A 17,734-nucleotide genomic window follows, 5' to 3' on the forward strand; every position below is an offset into this window, starting at 1 on the left:
TTTGATCTAACAGCTTTTGAAAAGATCTCTGCAGGCTAGTTTGATTGTTTTCTACTCAAAACACAGAATTGGCGTGTCTTATGTCTTCTCCCTCTACTAAGCAAAGCTTCCTGTAATGTAAAGTTTTGGATCGCTCTCAGACTGAAATCAGGTCACACACACCACAGACTGCACAGGTTACATTTGAACCTTAGCGGTATAATGAAACCAGTCCCTGCAGGTGCTAATGATGTTGCCTTCTTGTTGGCAAAATGGAAAAGAACAGTCACAGGTACTGTAACATTTTCTTCCCCCAACACAATTAGACAATACTAACCAAGTGTTACTGTACTATGTGGAGCAATGACTGCACTCAATTGTTTGAACAATGTTTATCCTATTTAGGTTTATTTCATTTTCCATGTTTAACTTTGGTAACTTGGCGCTTAAATGCAAACTGGTAATCGTCATACAACATGTGATCTATTGCTGAACATGCACATTTTATTTTCTGTACCAGTAGGAAAAAAAACCCATCAGCTATTAAAAGGGATCTATACTGGTTTTAAACAACAAAGTTTGTTCACAGGTCTTGGGGAGAAACTATTGCAAAAAAAAGTTGTAGAAAGCCTCTTGTGGCTCCAGAGGGAGCCGAGCAAAGTCGGATAAATTGCATCAAGTGATGTCACTTGAGTCAGCATCAGTTGGGGCTGAAGACTACAAGTCTGAAAATTAAATAAATCTAGGGCTATGGGGATAGAAGTGAGCTCATCAGCCCTCTCTAGCCCGCTCCTCAACTCTGTCTGAGGTTAGCAGCAACTGTCGGACGTCGAGTTGCATCATAGGTAATGTAGACACCAGGTTTTCAATAAAAAACAAAAATATCAACTGACCATAGTGAGTCAGACCGTGTAATAAACATTCAGTGCTAAATTGGTGCAGTTATTATTTAATTCCCTAAAGGTAGATTACTACAAACGCGCCAGTCGCACCATTCTCTTGGTACATTTTGTTGAAAAACATATAAAGTTTTAAGCATTGCGCAGTTTTTGCAGTGAAGACTTGTGTGCATTTTATTTCTTTCACGCGTTTCCAGTTTTTACAGCCTGTTCGAACTGTTGCAGTTGTCAGTAGCATAGGTTTACAGTTGGGAATATGATTTAGACAACTCTGAGAGGCTCAGACTACAGAAAGCAACTCAACTTTCTCAGTGCCAAAACCATAAAATCTGAGTGTATGTCATCTGAAAAACACTGAGCACCAGAAAGCAACAGCCAGTGGGTGTTGACCCAAAGCCAAAGAAAGAAATACAATAATGTGCATTAAAAAAACAATTTGTTTTTCTCTTTGATGAATCCTTGAGACATATTTGACCACTGACATCGATTTTGGTTTCCAGCAGACATCACCCTCTTGTAACGCTGAGTGTCAGTAGGTTCTCAGACTCAGTCGTTCCTTGAATGAAAGTTTTTGCACTTACATTGTTTTATGCAAATGTTCATTAAATGTGTCAGTGTTTCCTGAGCTTTACACACACACTGTGCTGTAAATTATATCTTCATCATTAGGGGAGTCCACGTGCTGCTCCCTGTGGGTGACAGTCAGTCAGTACCTCAGTCATGTGCCTAGTAAATACAACAAATGTAAAACAAAAAATAAATATAGATGGATAACAATCATAAAAACATCTCACATGTTTGACTTTTCGCTGCTGAAGTATATGTTTGCATAGATTAGTTCTGTTGCTCCTCCCTGACATTCTTGTCCCCCCTGTGATTGGTTATCACAGATGAGCCAGTTGACATAGTCTGTATTCTGGGTACAGTCATAAAGAAATAACACAAGGTTAATTAGTGTAGAACGATGTCCCACTTTTATCCACACATCAAAAACAAAGTCTGTGCGCTCTTATCTGATGCACATCATCATACCTTACATTTGGCACTTAGGATGTGGGTTTGACTTGCCTTTAACCTGCTTAACTCAGTTGCAAACAACCTCTGTGCAATTGGCAGCCCTAATTCTAATACTAGAGCGCACTGTATATCATGCATGCCTTGTAGGGCTGGGCGATAAAACGGTAACAATAATTATTGTGATATAATTTTCCTTAAAAAAAATACAACAGATGAATGTGTAATTTAATTCATTTGAATCACAAACGAACCAAGACTTGAGTTTTCTATTAAGATATTTATTTTGTTGAGGAAAAAAAAGAACAATTTTATCATTATGATAGTTTTGAATGTTCTTCAGATTTGTGAAGTGATCAACTGTTTGGCAAGTGTTTGTCATGTTCTGACCATGAAGAATAGTTTAAAAACTGGTTTCGTCAACTTTCACTCAGGAACATCTGCCTATAAATTTGAAAGGAATAATGATTTGACATTTATCTTGGTAATTTTCGATATTGACTGTTACTACATAAAGCCATGAAAAAACGTCAGACTGCAATAGAACATGGAAGAGTGAGCTAAACTGTCTGTAATAACAGAACCACCTGTATGTCTTCCTTGCAGTCTGTTCGTCTGGTTCCCATGTTCTTTTTTTGTTGAGTCTGAAAAAGATAAACAGAATCGTGATCATGGCTATTAAATATAATGAAGGACCTCATTAGCAAGTCATACTTCTGCCGCTTCAAGTCATAGTGTCCTTTGCCGACAGGACTTATATGATATCAGTAGGCTACGACAAGGACTTCACCTGAACATAACTTACTTCATTTAGTATGCATGTCTGTATTTGTGTGCCTGAGAGTGCACATGCACTTCCCAGCTGTTCAGTGTCAAAGGAGGAAATCTACTACTTAAAACAGGCATAACTTTCTCAAGGCACAACCATTTATTTTTGCATGTTTGTGGGAAGATGTATGCATGTGCTCAGTTAAAGTGATGGCCTTTTGGCAGACAGCCATAGGTGGCTTTTATGTTAATGTTTCTCAGGGTTTCAATACATGGCAGAACATGTATGAGCTGCATGCTGTTGCCGGTGAGCTTAAAAAGTTCTGATAGCTAAAAGAAGAGTGCAGGTGCAGCCTTCATTTATCCAAGGCATTCAGATCAGACTTGGGCAGTTTAAAGTGATACGAAAAAGGTTACAGGGTCCAATCGAGTAACATTGCTGTAGTGACTTTTAATTTAATTTCTACATTTTATAACCTTGATCAATACTACATGTTGGGTTTTAAGAAGACATTAATATAGATACACATTTGCAGGAATTCATTGATTTTTTTTTTTTTTTTTTTTTTGTTTGTTTTTTTCACACATTCTGCAGTGGGGTCTGTGGGATCCCAAACAATGATACAATAAAGTCAACGTCAACAAAAGGGTTCACCTTTTAGGATCCGTGTAAATAATACAAACTACAATCATGATTTAATCACTGGCTAAACAACACAAAGACACTAAACCACCATCAAAGTCAACCATATTAACCTACATACCTTTCATCTTTAAAGTGACAACAGAGGAGTTTTGACTTCCATGTCTGTTGGTGGTGCTGCATAAATACTGGCCGCCATCATCTGTGAACAACACAGGCTGGCGTCCAACAGCCATAATATCATCATCATCTATTTTAAACCAAGTATAATTCTCCACTGGTGGGTTTGAACTGCTGCTGCAGATCAGGGTGATGTTGCTGCCGGCGTTCACCTCCATCGATGGTTTGACAGACACTGACGTGTTCTTTGGGCCATCTGAAAGAAACCCAGAAGCTGTTAACTGTCAGAAATCATGCAGCAAACTCTAATCAATTATTTTGGCATTTGAGTGTCCCACCGTACTGTAGATTTCCTTTTCATTATCTAAATCATAGTTTTCATGTATTTCTCATTCTGTAAAGTGTTCAACTTGTGCCCTGTACTCACATTCAACATCGATATTTAGGACTGCTGAAGTTGTTCCTGGGTGTGTCTTTAGAGAACAAGTGTAGGTCCTTCATTTGCGGGTTCCCTGTTCTTAAACCAGGTGAAAGCAGATGAAAGGTTACCGGTATCGCAGCTGTTTGTGCAGGTCAGATTCATAGAGTCTCCTTCCTTCGTCGTTCCGTTTTGTCACCATAACTTTCAAATCTAGAAGAGCAAAGTACTGCTTCAGTTTCAAACTTTGGGGGGCTGCAAGTCAAGGTTATCTAAAAACAAAGAAAACAACTTACCAACAACCTTTAAATTTGGGCTAACATTACCAGGCCGTCTGTCTTTCTTGGTGGTAAATCTGAGTGTGTATTTTCCTGCATCATTATGCTTCACTTGGTCTATTTTTAGATAACAACTGTGATGTTTATCACCAATATACTGAAATCGTGCAGCGACTTTTCTTAAATAGCTGTCAAAAATGAAACAACCTCTTTACTATCAGGTTGTCAGGATGGTAAAATGAACAAGGAATGACAACGAACGAGCCTTTGACCGCACAGATACGTTGCTGTTGATATTCCACATTCGGCGTATTGCAGAGAAGACCTGAAAGAGAGATTCACTTATACACCTCAGGAATTTTATCATTTGGTTAAAACATTAAATGAGATGTAAGTGTTGTACTTACCAGCCACAAACAGTAGCATGAGTGTCAATGTCAAGTTTCTGTGTTCTATGCACATGTTTCCAGTTACATTCAAATCATCAAGTTTGCAATCGATGTGTAAGACTGCAGGAAATGTTGATGTTCTATAATATAGTGAGTGGGTTTTATCTTTATCTGCTTCTTAACGCCCTAACAAAGTTCACAGCTTGTGAAATGTAGGTCACATATACCACAGTCAGTTCGCCGCTTCAGTTCAGAGAAACATGAAACTGGCCTAGTGTCCTGTTCACATGTCTGGTACTTTGTTGTGGTCAAAGCGCAGTCAGATCAGAGTTGGCACTCTTAGATTTTATGGTTTTCATTAAACTTGATGAGACAATGTACCGACCAACTGTCACCATGTGTGCCATTTGGTACTTTTAATAGTTGGTCACAAGAAAAGAATAGTTTAACTTGTGAACGTTCTCTTGGCCTGCACACTCTTCAATGCGCCAAACACTGATATAGCCTATACATAAAAAAAACAAAAACAAAGAGCTGATGCAATCACTGTAAAATGAAGCGGAGGAGCTTTTTTTTTTATGTCACTTGCAGCTCAACAACAACACTTCAACATGCCTGTGATTCGAGTCTGAATGAGTCACCTGTGTACACATTTTGGGAGCACTTGTACATGTTTGGGTACTGTCACACTGCCAATATTTATTGTAGGCTATAAATCTCTATGAATGAAGAATTATTTCATTTAAAGCCAATGGTATCAGTTACCCTAAATTCACTAGGCATTAAGACTTATTAGACTTTCATTGGAATATTTCCGAACTTTTTTTTAGAAAAAAGATAAGATAAGATTTCATGACAGAATTGATGCCTTTATGTGGAACATTTTATGTTAAACGATGAGGATAGACACATTTCGAGCAAAGCTCGCCAGGAGGAGCTGATTATTCTGGAGGTGTGTGAATGGCCCACTCCAGGGCAGTTTTCCTTGACGAAATTGGGGGACGGTCAATAAGTCCATATAAAGTAGACTCTCACAGCGAGGATACAAGCAGCGAGCGGTGACAACGAGGACCAGTAAGACGTGCGTCGCAACAAGCCAAGTGCTAGACATGGAGATGCTCGCTAAACTCGTGTTCCCCATCGTGATAATCTCCGTGCTGGTCGCTTGCAGTCCGGCGGAGGCATGGTACAAGCAGGTGGCCGGTCCAAGTTACTACTCGGTGGGCAGGGCGTCCGGCTTGCTGTCCGGTATCCGGAGGTCTCCATACGTCAGAAGAGCAGAGCCGGACCCGTCAGACAACGGAGAGTCTGCGACCAACAGCGTGTTTTCTGAAATAACTCCGCAAAATTCCATCCTGAAGACAATGGTCAGTGCTCGTCGATTTGATCAAGGCATTATGGGTGGATAGGATTGCAATTAGGCTAGGTATGGAGACTTGTAGTTCGCGCACAAGCGCTTTTTGATCCATGTTTAAAGTCTGTTTTAACTTTTTTTTTCCAGCTATTGGTTTCCTTTAACTAACAGTCTGAAAACAACTTAAATCATTCCCCCCCCCCCATCATCGCATTCAGTAGTTTAGAATGAGCTCCGGCTATAGTTTGTTGTATCCTTCTCTTAGCGCATTAAGACTAAACACGTTGCTTAAGGCTTATGGTGACTTCAGTCAGGACCGAACTGTCCAGTCAGCACCAACGATTCACTGCACAAAATTGTAAAGAAACCAGGATTTATAACAACGATGGTCTTGGGATTTACACTGTACAAAGATTTATCAGATCCTTTACCCACAACAATATAATTCCACTTAGTTACAAGTAAAAGTCTAACATTCATGGCCATTGTGAAATTAGATGATTTAGCTTAGTACTATATTCATGGAGAATTACTGATAGATATAAGTTACGCATTTTTCTGTATCTGCTGGAGATCGTGCTAATTTTAACTACTCCACATAATTTCTGGGTAGGTTACATAATAATGCATCACACCTTATACATTCTTTATATTGTGTATATAAAATCTTAACCCACCAAATTACTAGCAAGTACAACTTTCATTAATCTAGTGAAGTACAAAGTGCAGTATTTCCCTCTGAAACGAAGTGGAGAATAAAGTAGCATAAAATGGAAACATTGATGTATACTAGAAAGTTGTGCTATTGCGTGTAATGCATTTTCCTATTCAATTTGCTGTTATGACATGACAGGGGACAGGGACCTATTGGGGTGATGTCCATACAAAATCAGTTGTAAAATTCTCTGCAGGAATATTTGCTGGGATTACAAACTAATGTAGGCTAATGGCATTATTTTTCTGTTTCTCTCCCACCAACAGCCTGTTTGTATCAAAGACATTACACCAAACCTGCAGAGCTGTCAACTGGTCCAGGAACTCAAAGGTTCATTTAAGTGCAAAGCAGAAGTCTTCCTCTCTCTGGACTTCTCAGACTGCGCAAGAGACTGAGCTGTATACCCGGCAGCTGGGCTGGATGATAAAGCCTACTTCTTGAAGGCCTGACTCTAAAATAAAAATAAAACTGTTCATTTCTCCAACTTCATGTTTAACATTGGTGTTGCACTAGATGGTAGACCTGCTATTTTTAATTTACCATTTCACCAATTTATTTATTGATTTTATGATACACGTATTAATTTTAATCTGTAAATGTATCAAGTACATATTTGATCTGAGTTTTCATTAATAAATGAATCATATTGCAGCCCCTTGTTGAAATTACTGAATGCAAAACACATTACAGTGTAATGATTTTTCTTCTCATCTACACTGATAGCAAAGAATCCAGCAAGTGATTTAGTTAAGATAAATGTCAAACACATAACTGAACAATCAAACTGGTAATTAATTCAGTTGTTGGCGATTTAGAAGCATTAAATGTGTCAAGAGAAGATTTAAACCATGAAAACACTGACTAAAATGGGTGCATTTTTCAAAGTTATAACAAATACATAAACATTTTATTTAAAATATTTTAAAATAAATTGGGGAAAGTGCAGTTTAAAGAACTTTATTATTATTATATTAAGCTGCATAAATAAGTTAAAAAAAGTTTAAAATGACTGCACTGAGTAACTAAAAACTACTAAACAGCCTTGCTGAGACTTTTACAGCAACTGGACAGCTATTAGGTTCTCCTTGATAGTCTGATCTATGACCATGTGGAAGACCACCTGTATGTTACTGGTGTCTATGGCAGAGGTGAAGTGGTGGTACACGGGTTTGTCAGGACTGCTGTTACATGATGAGAACATGGCAGCGATGTGCTGGGCTGCAGCATCCACATCACCATCTGCTCCTGGATGGGGATGAAAAATGATAAATACATCTCTTACTGAGATCAGTAATGTGAGGAGTTGGTTTCAATACTGCCGAAACTACATTGTCGGTCTAGTTCATTAAGTATTGATAAAACGAAACACTGGCTTCCAGTGAGAATCTGGACTGTAAGTTTTCCTTCTCAATCCCCCAATAAAAACATGACCGTTTGCTTCTCAGTTGCTGTGAATGAGTCTGAAATATGTGTGACCATGATCTACCCAGAATGAATGATATGTAGCAACAGAGGACTGTGTGTGAATACTTTGACAACCTCAGGCCAGAAGGAATTCTGATTACCCAATGGACAGCAGGGATGCAGTCAAGACACCATCCAGCAAAACAATAAAGAGACATACATACAAACAATTCCATTCCATATAAGATTTTAAATAAATCATGTCAACTCTGGAGTAGTAAGAGTTGAGCAAGAACTGGAGTATCCCATGTCAGCAGTATATACTTCAGTTTCAACTTCACCAATGTCAGTTTCTCAAGAACCTAACATTGGGGTAGTTGCAATGTAAATGGGGAGATTCCCAGGACCGATATTGTATTTGTTTTGTTTTTATTAAAGATTAACAAAATAGGTTTAACATCCATCATGTGTTTATATTCAGATTCACAGGGAAATTCATCATACCAACAAATATAAGACAGTCATCTCCTACATACCTTTATAACCAGAAAGGTAAAATCTCAAGTGTCTGCCAGAGAGTAGGATCTTCTCCTGGAAAAGGTCAGTTTTGTTCATAAGCAGAATCTGCGAGAGAGATGAAAAAAATATAATAGCAATCCTTTTCAAATAACCCTCCAGTTGATACCTTTCAGTGCAGTTCCTCACAACATGTCTCATGGGTTTAAAATGTACCACATTCACAACACCTAGTACCAAGTATCTGTAATAAATAAAATAACTCTGGATGGGGATTACACACACACACACACACACACACACACACACACCCCCCCCACAAGTGCTACTGACCAACAACTTAGTCATCCATGCTGATGTAAATATCCCCACAAACTCACAAGATGAAATAAATTAAAGTAATTACACAGAGTGTAAAACAGTGCTCGCAGCCAACTTACTAAAACAGAAATCACCTGCCTTAAATCTCAATTAGACTCTGTAAGCCAATTATGTATGTCACACACAGTCAACACCAGTTTGCGTCATTTCTGCTTGGCATGAATGATTACCAAGAGTCACTCAGTGCTTTAGTCACCTCAATACATTTAGATGAGCTTTAAAAACAGACAGTGTGTGCATAAGACACAGGCAGAGATCATCAAAACAAAACTCCAAATTGATACTATATTGTATTTTAAGCACATTCACAAATAAACTTACCAGTGAGGTGCTCCTAAAGACTGTGTTGGTGCAAATGGATGTAAAAAGTTCAAGACTTTCCTGCAGACGATTCTAACGAGGGGACAAACGGAAAAGTAGAGATAGATGTAGTTTGCAGTTAAAGACATCAAAATCTCAGTGTCCATTATGCCGAGAAAAGACATTACATTTCATTTGTGATTACAATCAATTACACTTTTTCATAACATACCCCTGAAGAGCTCTCCATCAGTGTCCTATCATAGCTGCTGAGGGCCACAACAAACAATACAGCCTGAGTACAGTCAAAGCAGCTGAGCCACTTCCTCCTCTCACTACGCTGGCCGACATCATACAGTCTGTCAACAAATAAGCAAAACAAAATCCATTTATGCTTTATTCACCCAGGGAGTCTTCTGCTCTTCCACTGGATAGCCCATACCCTGCAGAGACTGGTCACAGGAATAAATAGTTGTAGAAAAGGAATAAAGTTGTTTAACATATTACATGCAAGTTAAATCTAAATATATTCCCTTAAATTGATGCCACTAGTCTTTTGAAAAGCCTCACTAATCTACACCAGTAAAGATTTTTTTTATCATCATCATCATCATCATCATCAGGCAGTATCTGTTATATTAGGGAATAGCATTACATTCAAACCCATTTCAAATATTGGGGCAATCCATTTCAAAATTCGATCTGGCACTAAGTGAAGCTGAGGGTCTTGGTGACACAGGTAATGAGTTCCCACTTGGACGGACAGTCTCCAGGTGCATGATTGCGGTACTCATGTCAGACGTAATGAAGCATTTATCCCCTGGGTCAAGAGTCAGCTTTAAACAAGCTGGTGGACGATACGCATTAACTGTGGCATCTGACAGCTGGAGCTTCAACGCTGCAGGAGCGAAAATCATCACTCAAGGCTTTTATGGGTTTTTTTCAGGTTTAGTGGCAGAGCAAGATCAGACCTGAAAACTGGTATAACTCACAAGACCTGAGGAAATAATGGTATTTAGCGGAATCAGCCCAAGAGATCTGACTGAAGCAGTTTCAGCCATGCTTAGCTACAGTTTTGTTTCAAGTTTTCAAGAATATAAAATTTTTGTTTATTATTATTAGAAAGTTTTTAGAAAGCAAGATACCCTGAATAATCAAACATACTATTACTACTATTTACATGGTCTTCCAAGTTTGGCTGGTTTATTATTCTGTGCCATCAGTATGGAAACCATCCTTGAATACCTTGAACCACCTCCATACTTTGACTACAATTCTAAAACATTATACCTTTGCAGATCACCATGCATCAGTTTCATCTTGAGATTGAAGAAAATGTTACCGTGTATTGCAAGGATTTCTAAATGTCACAGCTACAATATTATGTTTTGTTGCATGTAAATTGTCAGATTCAGAACATTTCATAAAGTGAGGCAGGGTGACTAACATTTCTAACCTTGAAGAAGCTACAGCATATGCAATATTCACAAAGTCCTGGTCTGTATAGATTCTATTCCTCACAGTGACCCATACAGCGAATGCTGTCAGATGGTTTATTACTCTGAAAACAAATGTTTAAAGGGAAGAGGAGGGTGGGGTTTCAATATTTCATTGCTTTGCTTCCTCAACATTTATATTATTCTTGGAATAACCAGACGTGGTGAAGCCATCAATATTTCACGACAGAGTCATGCCCAGGCAGCTGCCTCCCTCAGCTTTCATCAGGGACCCTTCAAGAGTTGGTGGTGAGCCTCCAGAGGCTCAACAAGCTGCTTTCCTGGACAGCAGCACGTTAGTGTTTTTATGTCAGTGAACAGTAACTCTGAAGGAGAAAAAAAAAAAAAAATAAATCCACATCCCGAACTCTTAAATGGACCGTGAAATGTTTTTTTGTTTAACCCAAATTTGATATCACAGTCGCCAATTTTAAGTTATTTATTTATGGTTGATCAATTCCATACTCTCTCCCTCTTACGCTATGAACTGTCCAACAAAAAGGAGACAAAAATGCAGAATTACCATAAAAAAAAGGAAAAGAAACTACACCTTTTAAAGAACTTCAAAGCCGTCTTATTTACATGCTTCCGTTACCAAGCAAGCTAATCACCAACACATCCAAATGTCACCACCGTGCTCATGACACGCCTGTGCATCTGCACACCCTGGTATAACACATAACAGGAGCAAAATGGAAAAACTTTAAAACTAGCAACACATTCCAGGGAATATCTGCTACACCACCAACAACTTCCTTTTATGCATCTACACACATTATACCGTTGTTTATGTATCTACAGGCACATACGGAGACACATTATGCACCATATAGCCTACAGTCAGTAATCTTTTGTGTATGTGTGTAACTGCATGGTTCTGGTTTTAATGTCCATCTCTAACTGCACATACTGCGGTGAGCGTCTATGCAGAGATGTCTCCTTGGTTGCATTAAATGTTGCTTTCAGGTTTAATATCTAGCTTAAAATGAAAAATGTCTTTAGAATTGGATTTTCAAGAGATTATGTATATTTAACAGTGCTATAACATCAAAAGCTTGACTGTTCATGCAAAGGTATAAGATGCAATGAGTATAGTTGTCCCTTGAAAGTAAAGGAAGATGAAATATTGTTTTAATATTAACCATGCATATTCAGGAATTCAATTGTCTCCATCATAAATGAAAAATGTGATTTCAGGGAGCTTTCAGTGAACCCTAATGTGAATGATTTAAGACTTCAGCTTTATGAAGTCAATACACAGCATTATGTTGGCACGGGTCTATGTCATGTGCAACCACTGCTGAATTGACACTGCTAGTTTTACCGAAGTCTTACCGAAAGATCATTTCATTTAGGTGAAACTGCGTCTCAACGATTCCACAAGTCCTCACTCTCACTCTCAGAACATCTGTCTCAGTGGGAACGTATTTGGGAGCGATGATTCGACTCATGTTCTCAAAGAAACTGGAGGGGGAATAGGAAGAGAATTAGAAACATCACTAACTGATGAGACTATAACATTTCCATAAGCAAAATTGTGATCAGATACACATCCTGTGTTTGTTTGCTAGCTCTAGTTCTTACCAATATCAGGCCAGGACACCTTTGGGCTTTTTAAAATGGAAGTTGTGACATGATGTTTTTAGGCTTTATGACACGGTTTAATGGAATTTGATCATTTTGAAATAGCAGTAAAACTTAACTTCTCACTGGCACGACCAAGCTTCCCTTTCCTTTGAGCAATTACTCAGCTAGTGTCTACAGTCATGGTCAAAAGTTCTTAGAATCACACAGAATGACAAAGTATTGGTTTTCACGAAGTTTGCTGCATCCACATTTCATAATGGTCAAAGGCTTTTATTGACAATTACATTCAGTTTATGCAGGAGTAAATCGCAGTGTTGCAAGGAGGGACTTTGCAATTAATTGCAATTCATAACATTCTGGAGTATATGCAAATTGCCGTCATAAAAACTGAGGCAGCAGACTTTGAAAATTAAAATTTGTGTCGTTCTGAAAACTTGACCACAACTGTACACCCAGTTGCCAGAGCTAAAACTAATATAACAGCCTACCTCCATGAAGGGTATACTGTTCACTTGTTCAAACTGATTTAGGAGGTGTTGATTCAACGTTATGGTCATTTGGAGGCTGTAAGTTGTAATGACAAAGCATTTATACCTGCTGAGTTCAATTTGACAGCAGTGACTTCAAGTCAATTAAGCAAGGGTTGATTAGAAAGGATTCCTAAAAATACAGGTTACATAGATATTTAACTTCCTGTAATGACAAATTTCGTTTAAGCAACATTAACTGCTCAGTTCATGCCAAAGCTAATGTCCGAGAAGTCGTTTTACACATTGGTGCCTTCAGGTCCAGGTGTAGTCAAGTGTGTCACGACTCAGTCTAATCCAATATTTCTGGAGGGAGAAATCAATGTGGGGTGAGTGAGAAAACTGAAAGAGTGCTAGCTGAGTTTTATATCATCCTCCAGCTCCCAACCTTATCGAGTTCCAATAATGAAGCTGTCACATGCTCATCTTTCTCAGTCTGGCCGGTTGGAGTACGTTTTCACTTGGCAGACCACCTCCCTGTTCCCTCAGAGATAAGGACTCCTACTCAGTCCATTTAAAAGATTAAACTTACTGAAAAGAAAAATCCAACTTCAAAAAGACTACAAGCAACTGCCACAGGTCACAGTAGATAATTTTGTGTTTTGTAAGCGATGCAAATTCAAGTAGCGGCTTAATCACAAACACCAAAAGGCATCTTAATTTGAGCAATGCAGGTAGGTCATCCAATTAGCAGCGGATAGCTTTAAAGAGGTCTGATGATCACCAAGTTCTGAGTGTTATTTTCTGATACCTACTTAATGTGCCAATTTCCATCTTGTAATTTCCTATATTTCCCAGAATACCTCTTAAAAAAGAAAGCCCACTAAAAACTGAGCCACACCTCTTATTGCACACTCTTGTGCTGCATTATAAACACTGAAGTTATTTAACATTTTATAATTGTTTATACTCCGCTACATTTCAGAGTGGAATATTGTACTTTTGTTATTTATCCGACAGCTAGCTAGCTAGCTTGCTTTTTTATATACACACACACACACACACACACACACACACACACACACACACACACACACACACACACACACAAAAAACACTGTACTTGAGTACTACATGTTTTAAAAAATGCTTTAAAAAGTGGATAAAGGGGCAGGTAATTGTTTTGAGAATTGTACAAAGAATTGTAACATTTTGATTAATAAAATCACTTCATAGTTGGCATGAAACTAAAAAACACCCAAAACAATAATGCCATTTAGAAAAATGTATTCCACCCCGCAGTGACCAACGATCCCCACTTGAGCTGATGATACAAACACAGACTCAACAAATTATATATGCAGAGTAGTGTGTTCAGATTTAATGACACTGTACAGGCTGCTTTTTTATTATTCAAAAAGGGCACAACAGCTAAAGGACAGCAACTGGAAAAAACAGTTCCGTCTACATAAATTTAAAATATCCCACACAGAGAGGTGTGTGTGTGTATACTGGCTGTATTCCAATAACTTCTGCATGGACATAACTTGCAGTGAGATGTATTGTGGGAAAATGCAGTTAAATAAAAAGCGTCAAGTTAAAGCTAATGCTACAGATTCAACAATCATCTACTGCAATTCCCCCCTAACTTGTAGCTTCATACATATAATGCTGTTTGACTTCTTACTCATTAAAACAAGAAAACCCGACTCTTTCATGTCTGTTTCATCTCCTCCACCCTAGTTCCCACCTTGCTGGATATCTGCAAACAGTGCTTTTTTTAATTTGGTGCCAATTAAGCCTCCCATTCCACAAATGTCACAGGAATCATTTCCTGAAGATGAGTTATTCTCAGCACTTGCTGTACTGTTGCTCTGTATTGATAAGATGTAACGACACCTTTCTTACTGGGCAATTTCCCTTGACATTTCCAGTCAGTTAGTCATAATTGGGGGCGGTGTTGTGCAGCATAGATCACTTAAGGTCACTGTACTCACTAGAGTGCCGAGTCATTCAGCTCGAACTCGTAACCTCTGGCCGCGACTGCTCTCACCCCTTGGTCAGCCCAAAGTGCACAGAAAGCATGAGCCACAAAAGGAAGCAGCTCCTGGTCGTCCCCCAAACACTGACTACAGGACAGGATGGAGCGGGCGTGGATCTAAATGGTGCAATAGATCATCAGAACAGGGCACTTTACATTTCTATACAAAGTACAGGACAGTAAATGTTTTCTCCTCCAAAAGGTAATGCACTGCAGACTGCCTGCAGGTACAAATAGATCAATACATCTTATGCCTTGCAAGATCAGAAGACTTATGACCACCAGTCTCTATCAATCATCTCTACCGACTACGTGTGTTGTATACAGATGAAAGACTGACATCTAGTGTGATAAGGAGGGGCTGCAATGAAAAGCGGGATTCCCGGTTTAAAGCGATTTGATGAAACTGTCTCTCAACAGGACTCTTGATCACCGCTTATCACCTTGTTGTTCTTGTTAGCAAGGTTAATCCTCAGCATGCCCATTCCTTGTAGAACAAACTTCATAGAGGTCAGCAGGTTGTCTAGCACTGCGGGCTGAGGAGGGAATGACAGCAGACATTTTGTCATTTAAACTGATGCTGCTGTCTGTGATGCAGAAAGTTGTTTTTTGGCTCAAGCAGCTTTAATATTTCTGGGGTGACAATAAATGCTCCATTTGCTCCACAGCCACCCCGGTACCTTGAAGCTGATGAGCTCCTGTTTGGAGAAGCCGTGACTGTGGATTATCTTCATCTGTTTGATCAGGGTGCTCTTTCCGCTTTCTGCTGCTCCTGAGAGCCAGAGAAATGCTTTCACTTCAAAATGTCAATACTTCAGTGACAAAAGGCACTTAGATTACTGTAGTTTAACTAACCAAGCATGAGGATTTTCACCACATTCATCTCAGTCCTGGAATGTTCACAAAGGTCGTGCTCTATTTTAGAGCTCTGGAGTTTAGCCTTTTTACCCTCCTCTGTGATTTCCTGGTGAAGGCACATTCCCATACAGATCTAAGGAAGAATTTAATGCTTTCAGAAGCTACCTGGATGCTTTGAGACTATAAATCGCTGATTGCAGAACATGATTGCTATATGGCATTTCATAAATGAGATGCATCACATTAAATGCTTTAGAATATAACACCAACTACAAATGCATAGAAAGTCCTCAGACATAACAGTTTCCTAAGCACTAGGACTACAAGAAAGTAATTTTAATGTTAGTTTTTTATACATTCTTAGTCTGAAGATATGAAACTATAACGTTATGCTTAAAAGAAGCCAATGGTCTGCTTAGCTCCCATATTTGTAGGTTAATTAGCGTAATTCTATTAAATTGTGTGACAAATATCCATTAAATAGCCAAGACTCAAAAGTAGTCCATTAAATTGAGAGAAGAAGAAACCCTTTGAATGTAAATATGTTTTTCCCATTTTTAATAATACTGACTGAGCATCATTAAGGATTAACCCATATCCATTTAGACTGAATGACACGAAATGTTGCACAGGCCTATTTGAAGCAAATTAAACAGTCTCATTTTGAAATGAGTTGAAAAATTCAATCCATGTACCTGCAGTGGGGCTGGCAGTATACCGAGACAGCAAAACATTGCTCTGCTTTTTGCTCTGCACGCAAGTGTCGCCAGTGTCGCCTGACTCACAGTCTAACAACTGCTAACAAATCGTGTTAGCAAAAAAAAAAACACCAAAAAAAACCCCACTGTGCTAATTAGCTTAATTGGTGGCACGTGCGCAGGGCTTGTCATTTAAACACGAACTGCCTTTCTAGCACGTTTGTTAAACAAAAACCACTGGGGAAAACGCCTTTATTTTGTTGAAGACATATTTAGCTATGATGTTTGAATATTTTATATGCCTAGCTTGATTAGGATAATGTTTAACATGTTTATTAGAATGATGTTTAAGGTGTTTAAAGTTTTCTGGCTCAGCCTTATCACTCTCAGCATGTGGCCTTCACATCTTTGTAGGGAGACACAGACTTCAGAATTCACAAGAACACACACACACACCAGTCAAGAAGTGTTGGCTGAAGTGGAAGTTAGGGTGACCACCATGATCCTAAATTAATTGGATACAAATGAGAGACATTGAGGTGGATTCTCACATAAAGTTTATAGCACCAGGGTCCGGGCTCCATAAGAGTAACCTAAGATGCACCTGTGTTCATGTCGATGTTAACTCTTTGTCTTATGCACACACTTTTTGCTAATGTGAAGATGATGTCACATTTCAGTCTCTTTCTTTATAGATGTTTATGTCTTTAGAAGTGCTCCCGGGACCAGCTCGGATACACATGTATTTGCTGTTTTTGTTGATTTGCTTGAAACTGTCACTAAACTTGAGTTAATTTGAGCCTTACTGGAATCTGTGTCTCATTGAAAAGAAGGACAACAGTTCATCTAAGTCTACGTAATAGTTAAACCCAAGAGTTTAAAGAGTGACAATGAGGGCCCGTTAGGCCTCTTGCTTGGTCTGAGGTTTATAATCTCCCACAGAACAGTCATGTTCATAACATTAGCTGCTTGCAGTGGGGGAATGAAAATGAAAAGTAGCTTACATTTACTCAAGTACTATAACAGTTGAATGTTGTGATATTTTACTAGCGTAATTCCATTTCCTGCTTGAAGACATAAAATGTTGCTTGCATGTATCCATATTAATGAGTCAGTGATAAATAGAGATACAATGATTGTGGCCATTTTGCACAATTAGTATTTTTAGTTTTGATACTTATACTACTTATATTTTAGCTGTATGTAATATCTTTAATACAGGACTGATTGATTCTTTATTGTGGTATTACTACTTTAGTATTTCATGATGAATGATGATGAATGCACCTAATATTGTGATCCTGTAAGCATCAAATAACTAAAATGTTTTCACATTACATCACAATACAAAAAAGCTTACGGAACTTTGCTGGGTACCAATCTACTGCTAAAATAATCTACTCTTAATG

General features: G+C 38.6%; 2 protein-coding genes across 3 annotated transcripts; one reads left to right on the top strand and one right to left on the bottom strand.

Moving 5' to 3' along the window:
• Nucleotides 1-5,541: 5,541 nt before the first annotated feature.
• On the top strand, nt 5,542-7,183 carry LOC123967089 (neuropeptide B-like). The gene is made up of 2 exons (XM_046043115.1): nt 5,542-5,875; nt 6,844-7,183. Exons 1-2 carry the CDS (start codon nt 5,618-5,620, stop codon nt 6,970-6,972), a joined length of 387 nt encoding a protein of 128 aa, XP_045899071.1. The 5' UTR covers nt 5,542-5,617; the 3' UTR covers nt 6,973-7,183.
• Nucleotides 7,184-7,518: 335 nt separating this feature from the next.
• On the bottom strand, nt 7,519-16,432 carry LOC123967075 (guanine nucleotide-binding protein G(o) subunit alpha-like). Of its 2 annotated transcripts, none has more exons than XM_046043096.1 (10): nt 16,323-16,432; nt 15,625-15,760; nt 15,450-15,541; nt 15,213-15,305; nt 14,726-14,886; nt 12,010-12,138; nt 9,411-9,537; nt 9,200-9,271; nt 8,518-8,605; nt 7,519-7,822 (listed from the first exon to the last, which is right to left on the bottom strand). In XM_046043096.1, the coding sequence occupies exons 1-10, from the start codon at nt 16,359-16,361 to the stop codon at nt 7,632-7,634; spliced, it is 1,128 nt and encodes a 375-aa protein (XP_045899052.1). In that variant the 5' UTR covers nt 16,362-16,432; the 3' UTR covers nt 7,519-7,631. The 2 variants fall into 2 exon arrangements, with proteins under 2 accessions (XP_045899052.1, XP_045899061.1); XM_046043105.1 differs by having other exon boundaries at nt 15,625-15,733; nt 16,323-16,393.
• Between the last annotated feature and the right edge of the window lie 1,302 nt (nt 16,433-17,734).

The sequence above is a fragment of the Micropterus dolomieu genome, linkage group LG02 (assembly GCF_021292245.1).
Source record: "Micropterus dolomieu isolate WLL.071019.BEF.003 ecotype Adirondacks linkage group LG02, ASM2129224v1, whole genome shotgun sequence".
Lineage (NCBI taxonomy): Eukaryota > Metazoa > Chordata > Actinopteri > Centrarchiformes > Centrarchidae > Micropterus > Micropterus dolomieu.